The 11,506-nt window shown below is 41.4% G+C and overlaps 1 protein-coding gene and 2 long non-coding RNA genes across 3 annotated transcripts in view; 2 read left to right on the forward strand and 1 right to left on the reverse strand.

The window, feature by feature from the left end:
• Positions 1-3,809, forward strand: part of PRKAR2B (protein kinase cAMP-dependent type II regulatory subunit beta) — a 65,984-nt gene extending 62,175 nt beyond the window's left edge. Inside the window, exons 9-11 of the mRNA XM_083399948.1 lie at positions 1,468-1,533; positions 1,713-1,851; positions 3,544-3,809. Of these exons, the coding sequence (XP_083256074.1) occupies positions 1,468-1,533; positions 1,713-1,851; positions 3,544-3,677 (339 nt within the window). The 3' untranslated portion in view covers positions 3,678-3,809. The remainder of the gene's footprint in view (positions 1-1,467; positions 1,534-1,712; positions 1,852-3,543) is intronic.
• Positions 3,810-5,025: 1,216 nt separating this feature from the next.
• LOC310658266 lies at positions 5,026-5,643 on the reverse strand. Its single transcript, XR_014502152.1, has 2 exons — positions 5,525-5,643; positions 5,026-5,347 (listed from the first exon to the last, which is right to left on the reverse strand). It is a non-coding gene; the product is annotated as an uncharacterized lncRNA (long non-coding RNA).
• A 2,404-nt stretch (positions 5,644-8,047) lies between these two features.
• Positions 8,048-8,752, forward strand: LOC310658289. The gene is made up of 2 exons (XR_014502186.1): positions 8,048-8,179; positions 8,271-8,752. It is a non-coding gene; the product is annotated as an uncharacterized lncRNA (long non-coding RNA).
• Positions 8,753-11,506: the final 2,754 nt, after the last annotated feature.

Genomic DNA, 11,506 nt, shown 5'->3' on the forward strand with positions numbered 1-11,506 from the left:
AGCAGGGCATGAGCACAAAAGTACAGTGGTACCTCTGGTTACAAACTAGTTCTGGAGGCCTGTTCTTAACCTAAGCCCGTTCTTAACCTGCAGTACCACTTTAGCTAATAGGGCCTCCCGCTGCTGCTGTGCCGCCACTGCCGGGCAATTTCTGTTCTCATCCTTGGGCAAACTTCTTAACCTGAGGTGCTACTTCCGAGTCAGTGAAGTTTGTAACCCGAAGTATTTGTAACCTGAGGTGTTTGTAACTCGAGGTACCACTGTAATCACTTATGATACCCAGCAAGTATTATTCAGAGGCATACTCTAATTAGCTTTCTTTTGAAGTAGGTAAGGTAAAGGTAAAGGACCCCTGGACGGTTAAGTCCAGTCAAAGGCATCTATGGGGTGCGGCGCTCATCTCGCTTTGAGGCCAAGGGAGCCGGTGTTTGTCCACAGACAGCTTTCTGGATCATGTGGCCAGCAGGACTAAACCGTTTCTGGCACAACAGAACACCGTGACGGAAACCAGAACGCACGGAAATACTGTTTACCTTCCTGCCACAGCAGTACCTATTTATCTACTCGCACTGGCGTGCTTTCAAAATGCTAGGTTGGCAGGAGCTGGGACAGAGCAATGGGAGCTCACTCTATTGCGGGGATTCGAACCGCCAACCTTCTGATTGGCAAGCCCAAGAGGCTCAGTGGTTTTAGACCACAGCGCCACCCGCGCCCCTTTTGAAGTCTGAACCATGGACTCAAGGAACTGCGGTTTGTTCTAACTGTGCTTGGTTAACGAACCAGGACATCAGACGGTGAGCCTAATTTCTTAGCCAGACTAGCTGCAACAGCTCCTCTATGTCATGATCACTGTTGCCCTTGGAAAAGTAGTCTCTCTGTTGTTCTGAGCAGGATGGACAAAATAAACTTATCATTTTTCTTGGTGTAGTCCTTGAGAATAGTTAGCGAAGGAACACGTAGAGAAGGCGCTGCTTTTTCCCCCATTCGGCGCCTGTTTAATTTTTTGTTTCACCTGGGAGAATCTCATTGTTTGTGCATGCTTTATTTCCACCAATTCTCAGAGAGAACACTGTGAAGAGGACTCTTCCGGATTAGTTGCAGGCAGATGAAACTCTGGCAAGCTGCTGTATCCGCTTCCCCACCCTTCCAGGCCCCGGCTGTTCTGCCTCTGCTTCCTCCTTTACCCCAAATTGATATTTGAGGATTGACTGAAGGAAATAACAGCTGAATTGCACATTATGCATTCAAAACGCATGGGAACAGATCCAGCATTAATTAGGCTTGTTTTGATTATAAGGATGTGGAAGCTGCTCAGTTGTTTATGAGAAAAGGAAAGGATAATTTCACACTGTCACACTGATAAATGTTTTTGGTTTTACATTGTTCGCATGCTTTTTTTTTTTAAGCAATAGAACTACTAAATAACTACACTCATGTTTCTCTTACGGTTTTGTTTTTTTAAAACAGGGAGACATGGCTGACTGTTTCTTTATTGTTGAATCTGGAGAAGTGAAAATCACAATGAAAAGAAAGGTACATATTGTTTTAATGTAACTGAAAAAACTTTTCTGCTGCTTTACATGGTAAAAAGAACATTTGTGCAACTTTAATGGTATATTTCATTTATCACAATGTATTGAATATTATATGGGCTGTAACCCATTGTTTAATGAATGTCTGACTTCTGTACCTTTTGCTTCTATATCTTTTAGGGTAAGCAGGAGGTAGATGAAAATGAAGCAGTGGAGATTGCCCGGTACACTAGAGGACAGTATTTTGGGGAACTTGCTCTTGTAACTAACAAACCTCGAGCTGCCTCAGCATTCGCACTCGGGACAGTCAAGTGTTTAGGTAATGCAAAGTTATTTTATTTTTGTATTTGCTTTATTTTATGCAGTAAAGAGAATACTGCAGTTTCTGTTGGCAAGCATGCATACTCTGTAATACGTATTTTCTTATACCATAAAGCCAAATTTCATTAGCTGCATTAAGTTCAATCAACCTATTAGAACTTAACCTGTGCCTATTGCTACATAGCTGTCAACTTACAGATTTGAAAATAAGGGGCCAGCAGCCTTGAAAATAAGGGACCAGCAGCCAAAATAAGGGACCTGCAGCCTCACCTGTTCCAGGCACTCCAGTCTTCCTGTCCTCCTGCAGTCTGGTCAAACTCATGCTGGGTAGCTTCGAGAACACTGTCCAACCAACTTTGTAACCAGAGGTTCAACTGAATAGAATCTGAATCACATGCACCACAAGGCCTAGGCAGCCTCAATTTAAGATGGCTCCCCGGCCTGGCTTTGCACTGCAAAGTTTGCAGCAGCACGTGCAACAAAATGGCGTCCAGCATTCAAAAAACTCCTCAGCTTGCATTAACTAGCCACACACAAGGCATGCAAGCTCCACCCCCCAGTCGTTCTTAGACTTCTTATTGGGTGAGCAACACAGCCAAGCAAAACAGTTGGAGCCTCCCTCCTCCCTGGCTGGCAGGGAGGGAGGGAGAGGAGCTGCTTCTTTTGAAATTTAAGGGACATCATTTAAGGGACATTTAAGGGACATCCATCAATAAGGGACAGCAGCGGAACATGGCGCTGGAATAAGGGACTGTCCCTTCAAATAAGGGACACTTGACAGCTATGTATTGCTATGATACCTGGTAATATTAGAAGAATCCCTTTATTTACAATATTATGAACACAGAAGTATTTTAACACCTTTTAACATGTTGTTCGAAAGTTGTATTCATGTATGGAAACTGTACTCTGTGGTCCTCAGAAACCTTAAGAATATTTTACTTCCTTAACAAATTAATATTTGGACTCACTGCAAGCTTCGAGGGGTGACATATTTCTCTAACAGTGGGCTCAGAGCTAAAATGATTTGAGTAATTGAATACATATTTCTTCTTCTTTAAAACAAGATTAGACAGATTGACACATTACAGCAGGAGTGGACAACTTTTGTTGTTGTTGTTGAGGACTGCATTCCTTTGGGGGGGTGATTTGTCAGGACTGAATGATGCTGGTGTTGGGCAAAGCCAGATAAAATGAGGTTGCCCACCTAGAGAAAGCAATGTAAACACCTTCACCTGTATCTCTGTTACTCTTCATCCTGAAAGTTTTGGAATACAAAGTTGGATCCAAATACCTGCACCTAAAACAGATTTTAAAGATGATGATGATGATGATGATGTAGCTTTACTCATGAAAAAGATGACTCAAAAGTGACTGACAAACAAAATAGAAATACTTTTGAAGATGGACAGGGATTTCTCAGTTGCAGTACCTAATGCGCTACTTCAGAAGCTGCTGTAGGAGGTCTGCTGGCTTTTGGTTGAAGGCTTTTTTGAGGACCACAGAGACTGCAGTGGGAAAAGCATAGTTGGTGCATGCAAGGACATGGCTATTTTAATCTCGCCGTGCTCTTTCCAGTTGTACTGATTTTAAACGTGTGCATTTTAAATAATCTTCCTATTATCGTCTAGATTTGGCAAAGTGAATGTTGGGACTTCTTCATTCTCTTTCTTTCCCCCCAATTTTTTAGTTATGGATGTACAGGCATTTGAAAGGCTTTTGGGACCTTGTATGGAAATAATGAAAAGGAACATTGCGAACTATGAAGAACAGCTAGTTGCTCTCTTTGGAACAAACATGGACATTTCCGATCCCAGTGCATGAAGTGCAGAACGAAGCCACGCGATCTGTTCATGAGAAATAGCACAGTAGTGGTTAGTCCACTGATAAATGTGTCTATCTTTCTGTAGATGCTAAGCATTTTTTTGTGATTTTACAGGGGATTGGGTTTGTTGGCATTTTATTTTATTTGCGTGTTTTTACACTGTCGTTCAAGTGTTTAAGTAAACACGGCTGAGAAATCATTTTGTTGGCTCTAACCTTAAAGGATTGAGCCCGCCAGTAACTCAGCTTCTAGGTAACACTCCTAAAAGATCAACCCCATAAGTCTTTCATTTTTCAATGGGAATTTGCAATCTTATGTGCAATTTTTGGGTTATAACCATTTGACACCTCTAAAAAAAAAGACCATGTCTTCTATAATAAAGTTACTAACATTTCTTTTAAATAAGTCTGTGATTGCACTCCAAACTCTTTGTGCATACTAGCATGTCTCTTTATTTTATTGCCCCCGCCACCCCACCCAAAGAACGGGTCTTTGCTTTCTACTTTTGGAGAAACATGTTTGTTGGCAAATAGCTGTGGTGGCTGTTAAGAGAGCTCCGCTTCACCTAAATAATACAGAACCCTTTGAACTACAGCATATCTGTGGAATAAATGCATTCCTACTTGTTAAATGGTTAATGGTTTTTGTTAAATATCTGGAGGTAAAAAGAATAAATAGATGTTGATGGGGTATCTGCCACTGACATAAACTAAAGTCAGGGTTTCGTCCATATGTCAGATAAATGTGGTATATTGAAAACGTTAGTGCACCAGTGTTCACAAGTATCTAGTATAGAAGGCTATATATTTGGCTTGTTGGCTCTTTGAACGGGCTTTATTTAAGGTGGTATTTATAAAAGTAGTTACCAGAAGCCTTCCAAACAGCAAACCATGGCTTTGTATTCACGATCAGTTTTATGAGCTAGGTCTGAGATTAGCTTTGTATTTTTATTTTTTTTAAAGTCCACTTGATTTTATAGTAAGATGTCAGATTTCATTTAGGTATGTATGAAAGATACTGTAATACTTTACAAGATGTGGAAGATTTATGTAATGCATCTATTTTTAGTTGCACTTGATTTATATATGTGGTATTGATTATTTAGACTTGAGCTGGATCTTCACTGAAAAAAAATTTGATTTAAGAAAAAGTAACTTTGCATAGGCAATGGTCATAACCGTGTATATAATTTGCATAAAACATAGTCTTCAAAGCAGTTTTAATCCTGGTATAATCTGGGATTACTCACAAGGATTGCAGTGTCACAAGAACGACCCTCAGTTAAACTGAATTACCTGGATTTGGGGTGTCCTTATTCCACATGGTTTTTTCCTATTCCCTTTTAAAAAAACAACAACACACAATATGTTTGCTTTTGTGAAAAGATTCCCCCTTGTTTCATATTCAGTGAACTTGGACAGATTTTACCCTATAAACTGGTTTTAGCTGAAATAATGTAAATGGTGCCTTAGGCCACTGCAGCTAAAGCCAGGTCTAATCTGGTCATGGTGTCCTCCACCTGTCTCTGGTGCAGGGATGTGCTGGTTTTCAGTGAATGGAGTGGTTCAAGGAACTCATGGAACAGGGCCACAAAGAATGTATGGAATGGTCTGCAAGGACAAAGGTCTAACACTATAGCTAGATCTATTTTTTTCCTGCTACAGTCAATCTAACCAGTTTGATTCAAAACAGTGGCGTAGCGTGGGTTGTCAGCACCCGGGGCAAGGCAAGTAATTTGCGCCCCCTAACCCGTGGATTTGCGCCCCCTAACCCATGGATTTGCGCTCCCTAACCCTAACCTCCAGATGTTGCGCCCGGTGCGGCCGGGCCCCCCTGCACCCCCCACGCTACGCCACTGATTCAAAATAACCATGAAGAAAAAGAGTACCAGTTTTTAAAAAGTGTTGTCTTCCTTGGAAAAAAGGCTATTACTCTGCCTTCAACATAGAATACTGTTTTAACAAGCCTTGTAAATAAGCTTACAAAGTGTTTAACTAGCCTGCTAGAGGCTAACAAAAGAGGGGCAATGAACTCTCTCCCTCCTCCAGCAGCCCATTGCATTTCTGTGTTGTGCCATCTTGCTGGGCACAGAGTAGTCCACTCGCTTGTTAGCATAGATTTCCATGCACTCAACCACACAGAATTCATTGTCACATATGGCTACCAGGCTAGTGCTTAAATACAAGGCTGGCACACAGTGATTTCTTCCATTTTGGGCTGGAGAGAGAGTATTAACCTTGCAGCGCGTATGTACGTTAGTGTAACAGTATATGGAACAGCTAGGGATTGGTACAAATGAAAAAGAAATGTACGAGGCAGATATTATACAACAATATTATCAGTGTTACATAATTTATATCATATGTTGTGATATGAATGACCAAGTGTCAACTTTTTACATAATCTTCCCGATAAAGCTCCTTTGTTCTTTGTTTCTTTGGAAAAGTGGTTGTGTTGTATACGAGGAAGAAACATCACAAAGTAAACTCCGTGGCCTGGATGCAAAGAACTATACTACTAGTTTCATATGCGGAAGGGAGCGTGTTTCTTGAAAAGAAGTCGTCAGTATTACCAAAAAAGGGACTTTCCAAAGCCATAGAGTGTGGCAAGTTCTTTCTTCAAAGTAAAACAAAATCACACCTGCCATAGCTCTTTGGATCCCGACCAACAACTTTTATGTTTCTAACTGATTATTCTTAAATATTATGTATTAGTTCAGTGGGTTTTTTTTGGGGTGGGGTGGGGACATTATGAATTACCTGTGCAATAGTGAGTTCCACTCAATGCCTAAAGAAACACCAGTGTCACTTCTGTACCTTTGAAATATCCTAGACATACACAAACACTGTAAGTATTGGACACTAGATTCAACATTTCACGAACCACACTATGCACCATTAAGATTTCTGTAGAATTCCTCCACCTCCTGCAATGAACATTAGGGCTGCAATGCACAAATGGCACGCTTCCAGTCACTGAAAGCTGGTTTGCTTCAGTGTTGCTTCTGGTAGTGTGTAGATTTAAAAATTAAGCCACCAGGATCTTCCTTGGTTCTACCCCTTAGCAAGGCATGATCACACATTAAATAGAACAGCCATCTGTAAGAGGAAACAGGTTTACGTGTACAGAACTATCCTATCATGAGTACAAAAGACTGGGTTTTTTTTGTGGGGGGAGGGTAGTTTGCGTGGGGGGGGGGGGAGAGGTCCCAGCAGCTAGTCCCTGCCTTTTTGTGCTGTGTGTGTGAGCAGGTGATCACTACTGTCAGCTTTGAGAGTATCAATGGTTTGTTAGGCAGGGCCCAGGGAAGGGCCCCTTCCCACCCACCTTCCAATGCTGTCAGAGCTGGGAGTGATGATCGACTCTTGGGAGAGCTCCACAAGCACAGATTGGATGTGTGGCCATCTGCCTGGTGGCTGGTTATTTGTACTGAGGTCAACAATGTGAATAGTTCAGCTGGGAATGTAGAGTAGCATATCTCACGAAGGATGTTGCATGCGATGGTTTGGAATATGGGTACCCAAAGTAGCCTGGGCAGGGGGGGTGTTGTGACAGCCCTTCTCAGCAGTGGGGTTGCCCGTGGACCTTGTTATGGCGTAGACAGAATCAGGCCTGCCTTGGTTTGCCATTGTGCATGCTTCCAGCTCTTCTCTTGGTACGGCCAGTATAGTGCAGAAGTTGAGTCTTCATCCAGGAAAAGAGCTAACATTTCTAGATAAGCCATGGAGAAATTATCACAAGATGTTGTTGTGATAAATTAATACAGAAATGCACCTTGGGAAATGTGAGGGGTGGGGGGGAGCCACACAATTGTCCTTTGACCAGGGACATCCTAAATTTATGTGGAAACGTCACATCAGGATATGTTCGTAGTTTTGTATCCCAAATGGACTTCTATATATAAAAAAGAACACTTGTTTGTCTTTTTAAAAGTAAGATTCCCATGCACACATACCTGGAAGTGTGTACACCCAGCATGCTTGGATTGTACATTTCCCCAGCCAGGGGTGCCAACTTGAATAAAATATTTGGGGAGGGCAGTTAAGCCCCTCCCTGCATAATCAATCACAAGATGTGGCACACGCACACCATTTGAATGGCAATACCCATCAACTTTTGAGGGGGCGCCCCCCAAATATTTTATTGAGGGGGCGAAGGGATCTAAGCCCCTAGGAGTTGGCTCCTATGACCCCATTTGTGTCTAGCACACTCCCAAGACCACCTGGAAGCCTCCTGTTTTATGTAATGGTATAGAATCTGCACTCATAGGCCAAAAACAGTTGTTACACCTCAAAATCTGGGATTAAAGATCACGTGGGTTGGAGTTGACTTCATTGAAAAGTTATGAGATTCATTGAAATGTGAGATGGTGGCACACATGCGTAGGGCTAAGGGTTTAAATATTCCAAATGATGAAGATTTAAGTAAAATGGCTTGAGCGATATGCATTGCATGAAGACGGTTCAGTTGCTGGCACCCCCAATTTGAAAAAAAGGATTTGGTGTAGAAGAATGCTATCTCTGCCTGAAGCTTTAGAAAGCCGCTGCTACTGTATCTCATAATGAACTAGGGGGACCAATAGTTTAATACAGTAGGTATATTCCTGTGTACAAATGTCACTGCTGTAAAATTGTGCCACTTCTTCCTAGAGAAACTACCTAAAGCCTAAAACAAGAATATATTCCAACAGCATCACAACACCTTCCTGTAAAGGATGGTGTTTAGAGGCCTGTGTTAAATTAGCCATCCAGGAGCATATAGAGGAAGTAACAGCTGTATTTTGAACTTAATTGGTTTTAGGAGTTATTGCTTTTGATACGTGTGTGTGTGTGTGTGTTTGGAATACTTTTAGAATATGGAAAATAACGATCTGCCCTGCACCTTTTGGATAGAGCAGAGTTTTAAAAACAACAAGAAGGAAATGTTCTTAATTTCCCTTAAAGACATTTTGTGTGCCGCTCTCCTTTCCTGAATGTTAGTATTCTGTCTTTTTATTGAAGCCTCTTTTTTATGGTACCTACGAATTGTGGAGATTTACAATGTACAAAATTAATAAATAATTTTGAATATAGAATATTTGTCATGAGTCTGTGGATTGCATTATCAGATCAGTTCAAACATTTCATACATCTGCTTAGCAGCAGCCCTGGATCTTTTGTGATTCAAAGAGCATGGTTCGTATGACGTTTATTCACATTGTTGTTGAATTTATATATGAACAAGACACTTGCACTCCCTCTGCTGGGCATGATTTGAGTAAGAATGTTTGAATTGGTGTCTTCCATTCTGAAACTTCCTGAGAGCCCATATGGAATGAGCCTTACGAATGCCAGTGAAATTTTAAAGGGTGATAATCAACCACAGCTGTGTTTGAACTATTTCTTGTGTTTTAGATACCTTGCAACTAGTTAGCTGTAGAAACCAAATACTAACATATGTCCCAGTTCAACCAGCTAGTAAGAGAGCCTAATGACTGTTCTTTTTTCATTTTTCCACCTTCGCCGCATCAAGCAGTTGGTCCCTTACCTTTCCCGCCCCGACCTGGCCACAGAGATCCATGCGACGGTCATCTCCAGGCTTGACTACTGTAATTCGCTCTACGCGGGGCTGCCCTTGAAGCTGTCCCAGAAACTCCAGCGGGTGCAGAATGCTGCAGCGAGGCTCCTCACGGGGTCTCTGCCATGGGAGCATATTCACCCAGTGCTTTTCCAGCTGCACTGGCTCCCGGTGGAGTACAGGGTCAGATTTAAGGTGCTGCTTTTGAACTTTAAAGCCCTTCACGGCCTAGGACCCTCATACCTACGGGACCGCCTCTCCCGGTATGCCCCACAGAGAGCCTCAAGGTCCATAAATAACAACACCCTAGTGGTCCCAGGCCCTAAGGAAGTTAGATTGGCTTCAACCAGAGCCAGGACCTTTTCAACTCTGGCTCCGGCCTGGTGGAACGCTCTGCCTCATGAGACCAGGGCCCTGCAGGATCTGATTCCTTTCTGCAGGGCCTGTAAGACAGAGTTGTTCCGCCTGGCCTTTGGCTTGGAGCCAATTTGATTCCCTCCCTCCCTCTCTTTTTTCTTTTCCTTCTCCTGCGATGAGGCTACATTTTAATATTTTAATGTTCCATTATTTTAAAGTTGTATTTTACTTTTGTTTTTAAGTTGTAATCATTCATCTTGTTTTTATTATTGCTTGTAAGCCGCTCTGAGCCCGGCCTTAGCTGGGGAGGGCGGGGTATAAATAAAAAATTATTATTATTATTATTAAACTCCCAAATTAGTATGTCAGTCTCACATTGCCTCAGGGACATGGATGACCATTTTTGTGACAATATGCCATGTTGCTGAACTAACTCTCTGTGTATTGGAGCCAAGTGAGCAGGGGTGAGTCATGTGGATCATTTGCATCTCATTATTGTCCTCATTCCCAGCCAAGTAATATGGGAAAGGCCCACAAGATTGAATCTGTGTTGGTGGTTCCTGTTGACAGTTAATGCACCCTGTTTATATGTGTGTGTATAGTTACTTTTTTTTATATAAACAATAAAATATAAAAAATTATTTTTATGTAACTTTTATAAACAAAGATCCTAGGAATAATGATACAAATGAATAGATTAAGTCTTCTATGTCATTTGTATATCGACTACAGAATGCACATTTAAGTAGTAAAGTTTTAAAAAAGTATCTTAAACATTTCAAAAGAAGACATTACAAAAGGAAGTATAATATAAAATGTCCATTTGAAACAGCACAATTAGTAAGAGAATAAAATATTATCGTAAGCATAGAACGTATCTGCTGCTGTTGCTGCCAGTCCTGCCAATGGTAGTTCTCAGCCAGACTCCCAAGCCAGGCTGAAAAACGCCCTGCAAGGCAGGGAACAGGTCTTCCAGGATTCACAGCCAAAACACACTCTCCTTTTTATAGCTTTCCTTTAGTGCTCATCAATGATGCTGGCATATGCTTGGGCTTGTTTGTAACTTCCCTAAGCAGCTGTTTACATTTTAATTTCTATTATGTGCTTAAAAATAACCTTCAAGCATGCTGGAGTGATTTAATTCTCCTGACTCTCCTTTTCAACTTCCTTCTGAGATTTCTTCTCTTGAAATTTAGGGCCCCTCTCGACTGGTGGTTTTCGGTATGTGTATTCAGCAACATGCACTGATGGTGCATTAAAGATGGGTTCATACTGGATACATTGTTCTGGTTTAATAGGTGTCCCCAATATTTCTGTACTGTATTATTGCCATCTGTGCTATAGCACAAAATAACCAGGACAAAAATAGACCCCAGAACTTAGAAAAGTTACAAGATTTTAGCGTGGAACTATGGGTCATGCACCTATTTTGAAAAAAGCAGTATGACCACCCCAAAACATATGCTGCTTCAAATGCTACTCTGTTGAGAGAAATGGAGCATTCTGCATAAAACACTTTGGCCTTAAATAATCAAAACAGATCGGAAAACAATCTTCCAGCGGTTTGGTTATTATACCAGCTCCTCATTTCTGATCAATCTCTCTCTCTCTGATCTTTTTTTTTAAAAAAAGTTTATTTATTTGCATAGTTATAAAATACATATTATTATGATTATTTAATTCAATAAGACTTCCTAAGCATGCAAATATAGAGAGTAATGACTTGCTCTCAATTGCCTGGAAGTCAGGGAAAACTCGAACGTGATTGGGCTTTTTTTGAGTGGTATTATCTGCATTGAACCATCTCTTTTCCTACCCGCTCCCCTTCTTCGAGACGTATCTACGATATGGAGAACAGGAGCGCTCCTCCTTGCTACTGTGTTTGACTTAAAGGGTCCCTACAGGGCCACAATAT

Source organism: Podarcis tiliguerta (assembly GCF_965153285.1).
Source record: "Podarcis tiliguerta genome assembly, chromosome: 10".
In the NCBI taxonomy this organism is placed as follows: domain Eukaryota; kingdom Metazoa; phylum Chordata; class Lepidosauria; order Squamata; family Lacertidae; genus Podarcis; species Podarcis tiliguerta.